This window comes from Eulemur rufifrons, chromosome 6 (assembly GCF_041146395.1).
Source record: "Eulemur rufifrons isolate Redbay chromosome 6, OSU_ERuf_1, whole genome shotgun sequence".
NCBI lineage: Eukaryota > Metazoa > Chordata > Mammalia > Primates > Lemuridae > Eulemur > Eulemur rufifrons.
The window spans coordinates 86,711,915-86,729,664 of NC_090988.1; the positions used below are offsets into that span (position 1 = coordinate 86,711,915).

Below are 17,750 nucleotides of genomic sequence, written 5' to 3' on the forward strand. Positions count from 1 at the left end.
ACACATGTGCAGAGGGAAGTAAAAAACAGAAATCAAGCAGGGAGGGGGGAGAGGAGAAGATGGGAGAAAACCTACTTAATGAATACAATGGACACTGTCTGGGTGACGGACACACTTATAACTATGACTCAAACATTATGAAAGCAACCCCTGTAACCAAAAATATCTGTACCCCCATAAGACCTTGAAATTTTTTTAAAAAGCAGAAAAAATGTTCACAGCTTTATTCATAATGGCCAGTAAAACTGAAAACAGTGAGATGCCCATCAATAGAAGAATAGGTAAAACAGTGGTGTATTCAGACAGTGGATGCTGTTCAACAAGAAAGAACCAATATCCACAGTATCAATGAATTTCAAAAATATTATGCTAGTGAAAGAAGTTGGACACAAAATAGTGCATAGTGTATGATTCCAACTATATGAAATTCTAGAATAGGCAAATATAACCTATGATGATAGAAATCACATCAGTAGTTGCTTTGTGGGGAAAGGTGTTGACTGGGAAGCAGCATGAAAGAACTTTCTGGAATGTCGGCTATTTCTCTGTATTTGACCATTACTTGATTGTCAAAACTGAATGTTATACTTAGGATATGAGCATTTCTTCCTATGTAAATTATACCTCAGTTTTTTTAAATGAGAATTAAGTAAAGATTTTAGACCACCAAAAACTGAAAGATGTGTATTACCAACAGACTTGCCCTAAAAATCATTAAAGGGTTTTTTCAGGCAGAACGAAAATTATCCCAGATGGAAGTTCAGAAATATAGGAAAGAGCAAACAGCAACAGGGTAAATATTGGAGTAGATATAAATAAGTGTGAGTGTACAAAATAAAGACAATAATGCCTTCTAAAGTTAAAATTCATGACAACAGTAATACAAAAGGCAGAAGGGAGCTGCACTGACTACTTTAGGTGGTCTTAGGTCCAGGTAGACGTTTCACATCCATGCAGCTCAGTAGGCCTGATTTGGGTGGGCCTCACTCAGAAAGACGCAGGAGTGGAAATGCAGCACGTGGCTACAGCAGCATCAGGTCTGTACTTCCGGAGTGAGTCCTCACAGTAGCTCACACCTTAGTCCAGGGACAATTCTCTGCCCACCCAACCCCCTTTTCTGCCAAGTGACAGTTCAGGTACAGGGGAACAAATTGAATGAATAACTGTGGGAACTGCCCTGGCTTAGATACCCCAAGTTCCATGTAAGAATCAGTATCTTTTATGATTGCCCCATGGGCATAGAGTCCTGGAAAGGAACATGGCTGGCTACAAGAACCATGGCACATAGAAACTCAAAGCTGGCTTTCCACTGGGTATTATCGTTTATTTACAGTCATCCCAATCCAAATAAGTTTACCAGACAGAGTCATTTTTACCATAAGCTATGTTGCCTGATAACAGCTAACATTCCCCCTTTATCAGGTTTTCGGAGAAATAGAGCTAGAAGTTTAATCCAACCTTTGTTTCCATTGCAGGCTCATAGACCATGACCTTGAGTTAATAACTTTAGTATAGTACTCAGACTTTAGGATACATCAGAATCACCTGGAGAGCTTGTTAAAACATAGATTGTTAGGCCCCTATGACCCAACTTTCTTATTCCGTAAGGCTAGGGTCAGACTTGAGAGTTTATAGTTCTGAGTTCCCAGGTGATATTGCTGGTCTTGAGGACCACACTTTGAAGCCAGTGTCCTAGTAAACAGTAATGATAACAAAGCAAAAGTGCCACTTTCCCATTCACCATTCACAAAAGAACAAGGATCTCCATAGTCTTTTGGCTTCAACTTTTAGAATACCCAATCATTATTCTTTATTATGTCTTCAAAAGCCCAACTCTAATGGTCTCCTTAGAGAGTTTTTGAATTTGCATTGACTAATTATCAGTAGGTATCAGCAGATGACATTGATTGGACTCCATTTTAGGGTTAAATTGGTATGCATTAAACCCTCAGGACACTGCTCATGTTGCAGCTGAGCACAAATGGTGCTCAGAAGCTTATGCAGAGGTCTCCCCCTGTGGCTTAAGATTTGCACCAAGCTGCCGCCATTACCACTGCAGCCAGTTTGTACACGAGGTTGCCACATGGTCCTATTTGACCTTGTGGGCTGGTACCCAGTAGTTCCCCCACCTATGTCCCCGACTTCCCCAGGTAGTGACTGATAGACGCTACTCCATGCCAATTATTGAGCAGTCAACTCATCCTGGCCACAGCCAACCCAGAAGCTCCACTCCCTTTGTCCAATCACAGACCCAGTCACAAATATGGACTCTCAAGCTCAGGTGCTCTCTCCTCCCTGCCCCCAGCCAGGCATTAACGTTTACCTTTGCCCAAATGTATGAGCTGCTGCAAGGTGATATCATTCTTGCCAGCCAGCCCAGCTGCAGCCGAGTTTCTGGTCAAGTCCATTTTATGGACAGTGGAGAGGAGTGGCAGTTTCCCTCAGCATAGGTTTGTCTCCAGCTTTTATCCCTTCCTAAAAGGGGAAGATTTATCCCCTGTCACATGATGTAAAGCGTTTACCATCAATCTCCAGGAAAGTTGGCCCCCACTGTGACTTGAGTCTCATCAACATCTCTCTTCCCATGCCTTTTATGTCATGATATCATGGCTGTACTGAACTAAGGATATGAAAGTCCATTCCACGGCTGCCTCTACTCTGCAATGCTCACTCCCAGTGGTTTTAGAACTACCTAGATAGATAATTCCTATGTACACAACCCAATAGGCCACTCATGGTCCTTCACTCAGAAGAATAAAACAGGAAACACAGCAGGCCAGCAATGCAGCTTTTCATGTGTTTCTCCAAGAGTCCCCAGAACTGTCTGGCAGCAATCTCTGGGAGCTGTTCTCTGCCCCTCCTCCCACGTGACAACTCAGGGGCAAGGGATCAAGACCATATGGATAGTGTGGGAACCACCCTGGCTTGGAAATCTCAAGTTTCATAGTGAGAAACTTATAACAGTCCCACAGGCCTAGAATCCAGGGATTCCGGCAAGGGACAAGAAACATCACACTTGGGAAAGCCTAGAGCTGTGACTTTCTGCTTGGTCATTCACAGTCCTCCCAGTCTACTTGCATTTTACTGGTCAGGTCATCTTTACCGTAAGCCTAGTAACACAGGTGACATTCTACCTTTATTAGGTTTCCAAGAGAATATGACTAAAAAGTTAACATATATAAATAATATATATTTTTAGTGTATAAGTTTGAAGATGCATGTTATAATCTCTCTAGGCTAAGCACTAAAAGAACAATAAAAGACATATAATTAAGGAAAAATGGATAATAAACATTTGATTAATTATAAGAGACCAAAAAGGAAAAGAAATATAAACAAGTAGGTAAAATAGAAGGCAAATGGTAAAATTATAGAAATAAACCCAATATATCAGTAATCAGCATAAATATTAAAGGACTAAGTACTTAGAGTACTAACATTATCAGACTGGGTTAAAAAATTGAACCCAATTATATGTTTTTTTAAAAGTAACACACCTTACTATAAGATATAAAACAGTTGCAATTAAACAGATGGAAAAAATATGAAAATACTAATCAAAAGAAACCTAGTGTAGCTATTACTAATAACAGACAATGTGGAATTTACGGCAAGAAGCATTACTATGGATGAAGACAGGCATTTCATAATGATAAAGTGGTCCACCATGAACATAGAAAATTATAAATCTATATGTAACTGATAGCATAGTTTTAAATTATATAAAACAAGTATTAAACATTGATAGATCTAAAAAAAGAAAGAAATGAATCCGCAGTCATAATAGATTTCAACATAACTCTCAATAGGTGATAGAATTAAGCAGACCAAAAAATCAGTAGAAACGTCTTACTAATAAACAAACTTAACCTAACTGATAGTTATATAATGTTGTTTTCAACTATGACAGAGTACTTATTTTTAAAAAGGCATATTGAACATTTGCTATCTTGATCTTAAGCTGAGTCATGAAGTAAGCCTCACTTAAATTTTAATACATTGAAATCATTTAGAGTATGTTTCTGTTCTTAATGGTATTAAGCTAGGAAAAAGATCAAGGTCTTCAAAAGGATAGATAGAAAATCCCCAACTATTTTGGTAACATTAAGCAATACACCTCCAAATAATCCATGGGTCAATGAAAAAAAGCACAAAAGAAATTACAAAATATTTTTAATTAGATGATACAGTAAGAAAGATACAGTATATGAAAACTTGTGGGATGCAGCTAAAGCAATGCTTGAGGGAAGTTTATAGCTCCTAGATATATTAGTTTAAAAAAGAAAAAGGACAGGGAGCTGAAAGTCAGTGATCTAGACTTCTATCTCAAAAAGGTAGAAAAACAATAAATCAAAACTACACTGAGAAATTTCTTGCCCATCACATTGGCAAAAGCCAAGTAGGTTGGTAAGGCACTCCAGGTGAGGCTGTGGGGGAACTGGCGCTGTCACACATTGTTGGTAGACATGCAAAATGAAATAATCTCTGTGGGGAGGAAATTGACTATATCAAGCAAAATTATACATTCATTTATCCTTTTAGCCATCAGTCCTACTTTCAGGAATCTTTTGTAAAAATGTATTGGCAGAAAAATTAAAAATGTGTATGAATGAAGCTGTTTATTGTAGCTTGATTTGTAATAGCATACTGGAAATAACCCAAATGCCCAGCAGTAGGAGACTGATTGAATAAAAAGTTCCCTGTGGATGTACAATATGTGTGAACATTCACACAGTAGAGGCTTCTGTAGCTGTCAAAAAGAATGAGGACCATCTCTTGTAAGCTTCAATGGAGTAATCTCTACATTAAGTGGGAAAACGACAAAGTGGAAAAACACAGTATCCTAGGTTACTATTTGTCTTTTTAAGAAATGGCAAGGGGAGAGAGAATATATATATGTGGAGAGAAATAGAAAGATATTTAAAAATAGAAGACTGAATTTTAAAAATATTCCCATAAAGGAAAGAAGAAAATAAAGTAATGAGGACAGGAATAAAGCTAGATTTCCTTGAACCTATGCGTTTCAATTTGACTTTGGAACAAAATATTTTGCATAATTACACAAAATTTTTGATAAAACAATTCCTAATTTAAAGTAAAATTAGCCTAACTATATTCAGTTGGTGGTGTAACCACATCAAGAGAAATTATTCCAAGTGACTTTAAAATACAATTATAGTTGACCCTTGAACAACATGGGGGATAAGGATGCCAACCCCCCATGCAGTCATAAATCTACTTTTGGCTCTTAACTACTAATAGCCTACTGTTGACCAGAAGCCTTACTGAAAACATAAACCATCACTGAACACATATTTTGTATGTTATATGTATTATATACTGCATTCTTACAATAAGGTAAGCTAGAGAAAAGAAAATATTAAGAAAATCATAAGGAAGAGAAAATATATTTATTATTCATTAAGTGGAAGTGACTCATCATAAAGGTCTTCATCCTTATCATCTTCATGTTGAATAGGCTGAAGAGGAAGAGGAGGAGGTGCAAGGGGAGGCAGCAGCAACAGGCATACTCGGTGTAAAGTGGACCTGCACAGTTTAGGCCCACGTTCAAGGATCAACTGTTTGACTAATGGGATTTACTCTCAGAACAAAAGAAAATCTTATATGGGTTTAGTATCCTTTATCTGAAATGCTTGGGAGCAGAAGTATTTTGAATTTGGGATTTTTTTGGATTTTGGAATATTTGCATTTTACTGATTGAGCATCCCAAATCCAAAATCCAAACTGCTCCAAGGAGCATTTCCTTTGAGCATCATGTCAGCGCTCAAATAGTTTTGGATTTTGCAAGCATTTTGAATTTCAGGTTAGAGATACTCAACCTCTACTCTTTTCAAGAATACTAGTTTTATTGATGATGTTGATAGTGTTTTTCTAAGATTGTAGGTGTATGTATTGTGAAATAAATGAGTAATTTTGTTGGTGTTTTTGAGAACTGGAATTCTTATACAGGTGTGAGAATGGATGTTAACATCTGTGGTCCTGAATTGGGAATATTAGTAAAAATTCTGATGTGTTTTGTTATTTTTGAAGTACACATTTCCTGGCTTTTATTTGGTGAAAAGACTAGAGGCAAGACTGTCCCAGTACTAGTAAGCATCCTTGGTGTCCAGACTGTGACTTTTGGGTACCATTTTCCTCTAAAACAAACCAGGATTCCTTGGAGAAATAGCTTCCACCAAGTCTGGGAAGGCAGGAAAGGTTCCAGTGACTACAAAGGGTGTGTCAAAAGAACTTGGAACCGACTTGAATAAGCTCCCATTGTTCAAAGGTGGGATATTTTGAGCAACAGGAAGATAATAACTGCAATGAATGAAATACATCACGTATATTTAAACTACTAAATTTGTGATGATCATTTTATTTTGGAGAATGCATGGGAACAGCTTGTTTTTAAAAATGTAAATATAAAGTAACAAGCATGTATCCTTCGTTTCTAAACTAACTGTTCTTTGAGGTAAACAAATAATTGATGAGGGAAATCTCTTTGGGAATATTCCAACTAATAGGAGTGCTAACATTAGAATATTATAGTTTTGCAGCCCCTGATGAATTTATGGCAGTGATGATCACTGGCTGCTAACATCATCACAAATACAGAGACATCAGATAGTGTGTCTGTACCACTGGAAGTTCACATCACCACCTGTGAAACCATTTTGTCCCAATTCTTTCCCCATATATATATATTTCATATATATATATGAAATAACAGGGGACAAAGGAACATGTTAAATGGTACCATGAGGATGCAGTTGGCAGAGTTCAATCAGTGAAAAACTACAGGATAAATAATCCTATTTCTTCTACAAAAATAAATTTGTAAAGAAAAAAATTAGATGAAGATGACTCTAGAGATGAAAAGAGTCTTAAGGAACACATCAATCAATTTCAGTGTAGGGACCTTATTTAGATTATGATTCAGACTATAAAAACAAAGCAAAGCTTTCATAAGACAATAGGGGAAGTAGGAATGTCAAATGAACACTCAACAATATTAAAGAATCATTTTCAATATTTTAGGCATAAGGTGTTAAGCTTATGTTTCAAAAATAAGTTTTTATCTTTCAGAAGTACACTGAAAAATTTCCTAGTGAAATTATATGAAATCTGGAATTTGCTTCACATTAACACGGATACGGGTGTAGATGAAACAGAATTGGTGTGAGTTGATAAGTGTTGAAGCACATGGGGTTCATTATACTCTTCTCTTTATTTTTGTATATACTTGAAATTTTTCATTATAAAATGTTTAAATGATGTGATCACAAAGATAAGAAAACAAATAGTGTTAGAAATGAGTAGGTAAATAAAAAAGGCAAAGTGACACATCTTAAACTAAAAATATATGGAATTGTTTAAGGTGTTTAAGTCAAATACTCAGTGGATGGGTTACATGAATTAGACATAATGAAATAATTATTGAATTGCGACCTTTGTAATAAAATTACCTGGAATATTATAGAGACAAGGAGATAAGTGAATTAAGACTTAGCACCATGTGTCCCGACCTGGATAAATAAAAAGAAATCTATACCTACACACATTGTAGTACAACTTCAAAATAGCAAAGACAAAGTTATCTTAAAAGCATCTGTTTCAGCCAAGAAAACAAAATAACACTAGGTATTTCAGAAGAAAAAATTTAATTTAGAGAATTGATTCCATTCTTGTGGAGGGCTGAAAGAGAAAAAGAAAACACTGAGGTAAACCATATGTAACAACTGTAGGGAAAGTTTCCCACCCTAGATATGGGAGAAGGCAGCAAGCGATTGGGGTTTTCAGAATTTAGAAGTTCCCAGGAGGAACTCTGGGGAGCTGGAACTCCTACTTCTGAAGAGGGGACACAGCCTGGCTGCTGAGGGGTGCACTGAGGCTGGGTCTGGGAGTGCTAAAAGAAGCTGGAGATGAGTGCTGTTGCTGGAACTACACGGACAGGAGCAACATGCAAACAGGAAGAAAGAAGTCCCTTCTCCTTCTTGCCTTCCAGTGTCCTAGAGCACACAGCTGTAGGACCTACTGAGAAACCTGCTAGCAAAGGACAAGTGTGATTTGCAGAGTCCAGCCACAGGTAATAGAATTTTGGATTTGGACTTGAAAAATGATGGCTTAATAAGCATTGCAGCAACCGTTCATTCATTCATTCAACAGATATGTAAGAGAGGCTTACTATGTGCCATTTACTTTTTAAGTGGTTGGGATAAATCAGTGAAGAAAAACTTAAAGATCTATCTTTGTAGAAACAGAGAAAAAGAACAGATCACCTATGGAGGAATGACGGCTAAGATGACAGCCTGTTTATTAGTCACTATCAAAGCCAGATGGCAATTTTGAAAGGATACAAGACCCCCTAGAATTGTGTAACTTACAGTGAGGTGTAAGAATAAAGATATTTAGGCTGGGCACAGTGGCTCATGCCTGTAATCCCAGCACTCTGGGAGGCTGAGGCGGGAGGATTGCTCAAGGTCAGGAGTTCAAGACCAGCCTGACCAAGAGCGAGACCCTGTCTCTACTAAAAATAGAAAGAAATTAGCTGGACAACTGAAAATATATAGAAAATATTAGCCGGGCATGGTGGCACATGCCTGTAGTCCCCAGCTACTCAGGGGAGGCTGAGACAGGAGGATCACGTGAGCCCAGGAGTTTGAGGTTGCTGTGAGCTAGGCTGACACCAGGGCACTCACTCTAGCCTGGGCAACAAAGTGAGACTCTGTCTCCAAAAAAAAAAGAAAAAAGAATAAAGATACTGAAAGATAAACAAAGAGCTGGAAAAAGTTTACCACCTAGAGTCCCACCGTAAACGAACTTTTCTATGAGATGGCTGCAGAAGGATTATCCAAGGCACAAGATTTGCTAAGCAAATGAAATAATAAACAGATATTGTGGAAAATAATAATTTGTGAGATTTTAAAAGAAGGCCCAGAAACACTAATATAAAAGAAAATGTTAATAAGTTCATTTACATTAAAGTTTGAACTTTTCTAAATTAAAAAGAGGTAAGCCAGAGAGAGAAAAACTGTGTAAGACATTTCACCTACAAAAAATTAACGTACAGAACATATAAATTGATGAACAAGATAAGTAATAAAAATGGAAAAATGCATAAAAGATATTAGAAGAGATATATGTGATAAACACAAACCATTCTTCAATCTCACTAATAATCAGGAAATGCAAAATAAGACCAGAGTAAGATACCATTTTATTCCCACTGATAATACCACAGTAAGATGCTATTTTACCCCCACTGGATGTAGATGAAGAAGCACTTTTAAATGGTGTTGATGGGATTGTAAACTGGCATAACACCTTTGGGAAACAATTTGGCATTCTCTTGTTTTTTTGAACATTTGCATATCCAGTGACCCAACAGTTCTACTCCTGGGTATCGACTCCAGAGAAACTCTGCACATTTATTTTCAACAAGAGACATAAAAACAGGAAACAATCCAAATGCCCATCTATAGACAAGAGATAAGTAAACTATAGTATATTCACTTAATGGGCAAGGAAATTGTGCTACACACCACAGCATGGGTGAATCTTAGAAATACTGTGTTGAGTAAAAACCCCAAATCCCAGAAGAGTGCATACAGTATACCATGGTTCCCCCTTATCTGCAGTTTCACTTTCCGTGGTTTCAGTTACGGGTCAGCCATGGTCAGAAAATATTAAATGGAAAATTCCAGAAATAAACAATTCATAAGTTGGCAAGCTGCATACCATTCTGAGTAGCGTGATGAAATCTCACGCCGTCCTGCTTGTCCCTCCATGGACATGAATCATCCCTTTGTCCAGCGTATCCACACCGTATACACTACCCACCCGTTATTCACTTAGTAGCCCTGTCAGTTATCAGATGGAAGAAGCAGTGTCCATATGTGCAGTTCAGTACTATCCATGCTTTCACGCATCCTCTGGCAGTCTTGGAATGTATCCCCCTCAGATAGAAGGGACTATTGTACCGTCTTTATAACACACAGGAAGAAGTAAACGAATATTTTTGAAGCAAATATCTGTGTACGTGAGTGATAAAACAATGTTTAAAAGGAGCAATGGAATAATAAAAACAACTCGTAAAATAGTGTGTGCCTCTGGAATAAAAGGCAAGAGGACAGGCTGGTGTAAGAACACATAGGTGGATGCAAGTTAGTTCTTCAGTAAAGTGGTATATTCTGGGATATTCATTATCTTATGCTTTGCAACATCAATATATGTTTTATATAATTATATATGTACTATATGACTATGTTATATATTATTATATAAATATGTTCTTTGGTATGTCAAATATTGGCTGGCAATAAAGAAAGATTGTTTTTTTAAAAATCCTTTTAGAATGCCAGTCAAAAGGATCAGGTCACTAAGGAGGAACAAATCGGGCTAGCTTCAGATCTCTCGGCAGCAGAATTACATGCCAAGAGGCAGCAGAGAAATCCTGACAGATTATTTGAGGAAAGAATAAGCTATAGTTTTATATCCAACCAAGCTGTCGTTTGGGTATGAAAGCCACAGACAGAAAGTTTTGAACATATATGAGTGTATAGAGCCACTATAACAAAAGGCTACAGACTGGGTGGCTTAAACAACAGAAATTAATTTTTTCACAGTTCCGGAGGTTGGAAGTTCAGTATCATTGGGCTGGCAGGGTTGGTTGCTCTAAGGCCCCTCCCCTTTGGCTTGCAGAGAGCCACCCTCTTGCTGCCTCTTCACATGATGTCGCTCTGTGCACGCAGGACCTTGGTGTGTCTTTTCCTGTAAGTCCTTCATGTAAATCCAGTCATTTCAGATTAGGGCCCCACCCTAATGGCCTCATTTTACTTAATCACTTCTTAAAGACCTCCAAATACAGTTATCTTCTGAAGTGTTGGGAGTTTGGACTTAAAAATATGAATTTTAAGGGAACTCAATTCAGCCCATAGCAACGATCTCAAAGAATATTGTTCTTGAGGAAACTATTAGAAGATAAACTTTTAGCCAACCAGGTAATGAATGGTTAGGGAAACCACACACAAGTAAAACCAATACCAAGACAAAGGCGGGGCACAGGGCAACAGACCAGAATATAAATACTATATTCCCTGGCAATGTAGAATTTTAAAATTATCAAAAATTAGGTTGTAAGAAAGAAATATTAATAAGATAAGAAGCAGTTAAGTTTTCTGATTGCCTCTTCTGTAATGGCTGGAGTCAGAGACCATCAATCAAAAGGGGCAAATGAAATAGATAGAAAAATCCAAGATTAGTCCTAAATCCAAAATTTGACCTAAATTAAATACTGAAATTTTGTGTATGGTAAAAGTAGCATTTCATTGATGGGGAGAGATGAATTATTCATTAAATATTGGGACAACTCAGTAGCCATCTGGAAAAACATTAAGTTGCAGCCATGTCTTTTACTTTACACCAGGTTAAGTTTCAAATGGATCAAACAGTTAAATGTGAAAAAAATGAAATTTACAAAGTTCCGGGGTGGAGGGGAGGAATGGTACAATTTCTTGATACCCTTGGAGTACGGAAGACCTCTTCCTAACTACAACTGAAAATCCAGAAGTTATCAGAGATAAATTAGTAAACTGAACTATGTAGAAATCAAAATCTGTATCACACATAGGTACCGTAAGTCCAAAGGCAGACTTCAGGGGAGCATATCTGTAAATCACAGACCAGACGAGGAGTGATCTCCCTAAAATATAGAGTTTTTTCCAATAGATGAATAAAGACCTCATAGAAAAATTAGCAAAATATAAGAACAGATAAATCACAGAAAAGAAATAGAAAAGGTGGTCAACTATGAAGGGATGGTCAGCTCCACTCAAAAGAAGGGAAAGGCAGATTCAAACCACATTTTTCACCTATCAGGTTGATAAAGTCCTAAGAGTATAATAACAGACTCTGTGATTAGGTGTAAGGAAATGGAGACACACATACATTTCTGGCAGGCGATTAAATTGTTACAATCCTATGGAGGGCAGTGTGGCGGTCTCTATCAAAATGACAAGTGTGTATCCCCTTGACATAGTGTGTCCACATCTGGAAATGTATCCTACAAGTGCAAAATGCAAAATTACTTTTTTTTTTTTTTTTTTTTTGGTTATTTTTGCAGCATTGTCTGTAGTTGTGAAAAATTGGGGGGAAGGGAATATTCATTAATAAAGATCTAGTTAAATAAATAATGATACTTCCATACAAGGAAATACTATGCAGTTGTTAACGAAAGTGAGGAAGCTTCCTATACACTGATGTAGAAAGATCTTCAGAGTATATGGTTTAGTGAAAAAAGCAAAGTATAGTTGAGTGTCACCTCTTATATAAATAATAGCTTATTTCACATTAAAAAAGAGTGGGAATATAATTCTATATTTATATTTGGTTATATAAAACATAAATTCTAGAAGGATAAATAAGAAACTAAAAATAGTGTTTACTTATTTACAGTAGAGACAAGGATGAGAGAGACACTTTTGACTGTATAACATTGTATAGTTCCTGGTTTTTGAAACATGTGAATGAGTTACCTGTTCAAAAAGTTAAATAAATTTAGATAAAAGAAAACATGAACATGAGATATAGTTCTGCTATTCAGTAGTTGAGTGGACTCGGGCAAGGTACTTAACCTCTCTGAGTCCTAGTTCTCTCATTTATAAAAAGGCTGCAGTAGTATCAAGGTCATAGGATTGTTCTAAGGATTAATGAAAGAGAGGATGAACGTGAAGTGCTTAGCGGAGTGCTGCCACCTAGTAAACAGTTAAATGGTCATGACTCACATTACTGATCGCAATCTGGGTAATAAATTAGTATGTTATTGAAGAAACACCAACCGTAGCTGACCATTCCTTTGCAGAACCAGACATCCTGGGTGCTTTCCAGCATGGCAGCCCTCTACTGGAGAGTGAAAGGCCAAGGAAAGAAGGCAATCGACTGCCTACGCCAAGCTCTGCACTACGCTCCACACCAGATGAAGGTGAGTGGAACTCAGAAGGTGTGAACTTCTGTCCGCTGGCTGTTTCCATTCCCCATGGTTTGTTCTGACGTTTTGACTGGCCTTCCTTACGCTTAGCCAGTGAGGACATTGGACAAGGGTAGGATGGGGCAGGGAACCCCTGACCCGGCTTGTGCCACAGCAAACCTGTGCCTCCCCCGCCACAGCCAGTTGGAACGTGGGGAAGGTCTTCAGGATCACTGTAAGAAATTACATCATTTAATACCCCTCCTGATGTATTCAGGGCCACCCAACACACAGCAAATACATTGGCCCAAGTGGACCACCACCCTGGAAGTCATTCTAGAAACCTTATCTAGCTTATCCCTGGGGGCCTGGCGGCCTGTTAGACCTGTTTTGCTTATACTCTTGACTTGGGCTTGTTTCCAGGCACAGAGATGGAAGCAAATTTCCATTCCTTCATATGCATTAACCAGTTCCTGGTCCTTGTCTGACTTCTCCTTTTCCACAAAAAGAAAAAATAATACCCAGTTAAGCCTGTGTTAACATCACTCTTTTCCAGAAGGCCAGTTTTGGTTATGATGGCTGAGAATGTACGATGTGTTTACACCACATTTGTATCCACATGTGCAGAGTTCTGTGTTAATCCAGATCTCATACTTCCTAAAGACGTGGCTTATGTCTTCTTTGCTCATCCGGGCAGTATGTGGAATGGTGGAAGGAACACAAGCTTTACTGTCAGGCTTTGCTGAGTTCCAGGCACAGCTCTGCCTCTGCCTAGCTTTGTGAACTTAGGCACGTAGTTGAGCTCCGATGAGCTCATCTAAGGACGTGCACTCTGTGGATGCTCAGTAAAGGCAAAGATGGGTCCTTGTTTTCTGTTTCTTTGTCTACTACAGAGCCCAGTGCAGTGTGATATAGGCAGCAGTTGCTCAGGTAACATATTTAAAGGGAATAAATATTTGTGATGATAATAATATTGCTACTTGTTCAATCCATCATTCTGTATTCTTCCTGTTAGTCAATAGGAAAGGGCCAAGACTACCTCTGGGGTCAGCAGACGTTCTGTAAAGGGCAAGATAGTAAAACATTTTGGTTCTGCAGGCCATACAGCCTCTGTTGCAACTACTTTATACACCCATTGTAGCATGAAAACAGCCACAGAAATATATAAAGAAAGGGGAATGGTTGTCTTCTAATAAAACTATAGAAACAGGCAGCAGGCTGGATTTGGCCTGTGGGCCAGTTTGCCAGCCCTGCTCTAGACAGACGGTACAGTGGTCTTGCAGATATTAATAATGCTTTGGCTTTATGACAGCATGACTCAAAGTGTGGTCTGTAGACAGTACACAGACTTTACTACCACTCTGCAGTGATACAAGGAGCTTGCACCAGAATAAACCAACTACATTACTCAGCAGATTGTTTTACTTCAGCTGACATTTTTGTTTTGTTTTTTGAGGCAAGACTTTGTCAGTGGAAGAAGTAATTGATTTATATTCAGGTACAAGCTCCTTATCTATCACAGACCACTAGTGACAGCAGACAAGCGCTCTGAGTTGCAGTACTCTATTATTTTCCAGGAAACTTCTTTATGATCACAAAAACCAAGAGTGAAAGCTCAAAACCCAACATTCCCTTCTTGCCATTTTCCTTCCTTCTCCCAGGATGTGCCCCTGATTAGCCTGGCCAACATCTTGCACAACGCCAAGCTCTGGAACGATGCCGTCATAGTGGCCACCATGGCAGTAGAGATCGCGCCACACTTTGCTGTGAACCACTTCACGCTGGGCAACGTCTACGTGGCGATGGTGAGATTCGGGGGTGTGAGCAGAACATGCTGATTCTGCTGTGGCACGTCTTTGATTTCAAAATTTCTTTGAATATGTCATTGTCCTCCAATGTTATTTCTGAAGTTGCTAGCTCCACCAAGGGTGTATTTTATGGATAAGGGGCTTGGGAGGGTTTTTGTAAAAATAATACATGAAATTCAGCTAAGTATTTGCAGCTCTATAGTTCCTCACCTTGAGTTTAACACTAATAGTAGGATCAGATTTACCTATAATTTCCTGGAGACACCGCCTGTTCTAAAAAACCTCTCCTAACACTCCATGTAGGCACTGTCGAATGTCTTGCTGTCTTGTTTCCAGGTTGGATTAGGTACCTGTCACTGCACTCGTGACACCCTGTGCATATTTCTCCTGCTGTATTTTTACCTTGATTTATAATTTTTTGTTTAAGTGTTTGTCTCTCCCTCCAGACTACAAGCTCCTCAGCAATAAGACTCCTCTTTATCTCCCTATTCCCAGCACATCACAGTGTTTGGCACACAGTAGGTGTTCACCAAGTAGTTAACGAATGATGAAATTCCACTAGTTTCATGGGATACCATTTACAAAGAAAATGACAAAGTCATCGTCTATATCCCTTATTCTGGTCCAAAACAAAGACCAGTTTCAGAACTGAAAATCCCAGGGATATGCCCAAAAGCTGTCCTCATCGATTTTAACATGAGCACATGCCTTCCGCTTTCATCCAAAGCATGGTGTCACACATGGGGCTAGAACCAGGATGCGCTCAATCACAGTTAATAGAGTGAGCAGCCCTGGGCTGCAAGCTTTATGCATCATCCTTGACTTCAGAGGCAGGAAGTATAATTTTGCCAGGTAGATGCTGCTGAATGTGCAGATTTCCCTCTCTGCTTCTTAAAATTGAAGAATCTGTTTTTGCCCTCAATAAATGTAAAATTTGCTCCTGTGAATGAGGAGTTGTGTGTTTGGACTCTTCTCTGAGAATCTTAGTCTAAGAAAAAGAATAACACTTCAATATGGCAGTGTTCATTTCCCAAGCCCTGTTAGTATTTTTAAATGTTAGGGAGAATAAAAATCTATTCAAAATTTATAAGTCACATAAGTACCTGACTGTACTTCCATCTTTCCAGCTACAGTAAAAAATTTAGACAGATGCATAATGAGCATTTTCCAGGCATGGTTCTAGAGGTTTCTGTGAAGATTAAATGGAAGGATTTCATAAAGCACCTAACACAGTGCCTGGCACATTTCAGGTACTCGGTAACGTTAGTTCTTATTACTACCACGACCGTTCCTGCCACTGGGTTTGTAAAAGCTGATCTACGTCTTTCTCTTTGGTTGTTGGGCTCTGCCACAGTTTTCTTTGTGATGTTGCATCTTAGGGATGGAAGCAGGTGGCTCCTTCCAGAGGAGCCTCAGAGTTTTCCAAAGAGACTTAGATCCACTGAGAAAATGCTGCAGGATTGTCACTAGCACAGAGGTGCTTTTCAAGAAAAAAGAGGCCACGCTCTATATGTAGTCTGGTGGTGCCCTCCCTCTCACATTTGTCTCTGCCCCTCACAGGAGGAATTTGAAAAAGCCCTGGTGTGGTATGAGTCAACACTGAAGCTGCAGCCCGAGTTTGTCCCAGCCAAGAACCGAATCCAGACCATCCAGTGTCACTTAATGCTGAAGAAGGGGCGGCGTTCTCCTTAGTGTACTTCTTTCTCTCTTTCTCTTTACTCATGCTCTTACAAAAAGAATAAGAAAAGAAACCAATCATTGTCAGTATCTACTTTTAATGATGTGTTTGAAAATAACCGAGTAAGACTTATAACAGGACTTTTACATATGTGAGAATTGGTTTGTTTATGTTTTTTAAGTTCCTTCTTTCCCCCAACCAACCTCAAAAGAGGCATCTTCAGAAACAAATTTCTTAAAAGGAAAATGCAGCTTAAAGATACTATGTAAATACTGAGCCAAGACATTTCTGGAGCTGTGCTCTGTTTCCAAAACCTCGATGCCTTTAGGGCTTTTCTCAGTGGTCCAGCCGGCCTCCTCTTTGGAGGAGAACGAAACCACATTGCACATTCTCAGCTTCCTGTCGTAGCCTCTGTTGTCAATGGAAATGCAAAAGCCCGTTTGGTGCCAGTCAGTGAGAAGCAATGTTCTGCACTCTCGCCCTTAGATCTCCATGCTGTCCCCAGTCTTGTCCGTTCCATGCTGCTATGTTACAAACTCTCAGAGGTAGTTTGCAGGGGAAAAGGGGGGAAATGATTTTACAAACAAAATATTTACAACAACAAAAACTCTTAGGATCACCTGACCTATGTAATGTTATTTATGTTGGGGAGGGAGGGGGGCTGAGAAGGGGAAATCAGCAGTGTGCAACATCTTTATCATTTGTACTTTAATTACAAATCACAAGGAAACCAATAAGTTGAAATCTTATATAACAGGTTTATATATATAGAATATGTATATTTGAAGCCCTCTACAGACTGAGTCTATGTTTTACTAATTCTTTGTTCACTGTGTTACCCATCTCGGAATAAGGTGTGAGTGTCAGCTCCCTCTCTCCCAGGCCGTCAGGCGCAGCTCCTCGGGGAGAGAAGTGAGCCAGGGTTGAATGTTTCCATACAATGCTTTACCTTTGGTCCCAGGAGAATCAGCAGCTCCAACATTTTGGAATCTTCAAGGGCACATACTGAGAACAAAAATAAAAGTTGTTTATGAGCAAATAGATTTATAGTGTGATTTTTCTTTAGAACTTGGCTAATGTGGACAGCTCTAAAACCCAGCTGTAACTCTGGATCCGATCTGCCCAAGTCCTAGGCTGTCTCTGCCTTCCTTTCTCTCCACAACAGCAAGGTGGGAGAAACAATCCATCACTAGGTTTTATGTTGATGAACTTACTAGCTTGATACACTTCACCAGGAAAGATTCACAGCACATGGTCCAAGTTTGCTCTGTCATTGCCCTTCCCAGAAAAGGAAGAA

General features: G+C 38.8%; 1 protein-coding gene across 5 annotated transcripts in view; it reads left to right on the forward strand.

Annotated features, from left to right (window-relative positions):
- Positions 1 to 17,492, forward strand: part of TTC17 (tetratricopeptide repeat domain 17) — a 117,225-nt gene extending 99,733 nt beyond the window's left edge. For all 5 annotated transcript variants that reach the window (XM_069469845.1, XM_069469846.1, XM_069469848.1 and 2 more), the window contains 3 exons: positions 12,863 to 12,982; positions 14,629 to 14,772; positions 16,336 to 17,492. In XM_069469845.1, coding sequence (XP_069325946.1) covers positions 12,863 to 12,982; positions 14,629 to 14,772; positions 16,336 to 16,467 — 396 coding nt within the window. In that variant the 3' untranslated portion in view covers positions 16,468 to 17,492. The remainder of the gene's footprint in view (positions 1 to 12,862; positions 12,983 to 14,628; positions 14,773 to 16,335) is intronic.
- Positions 17,493 to 17,750: the final 258 nt, after the last annotated feature.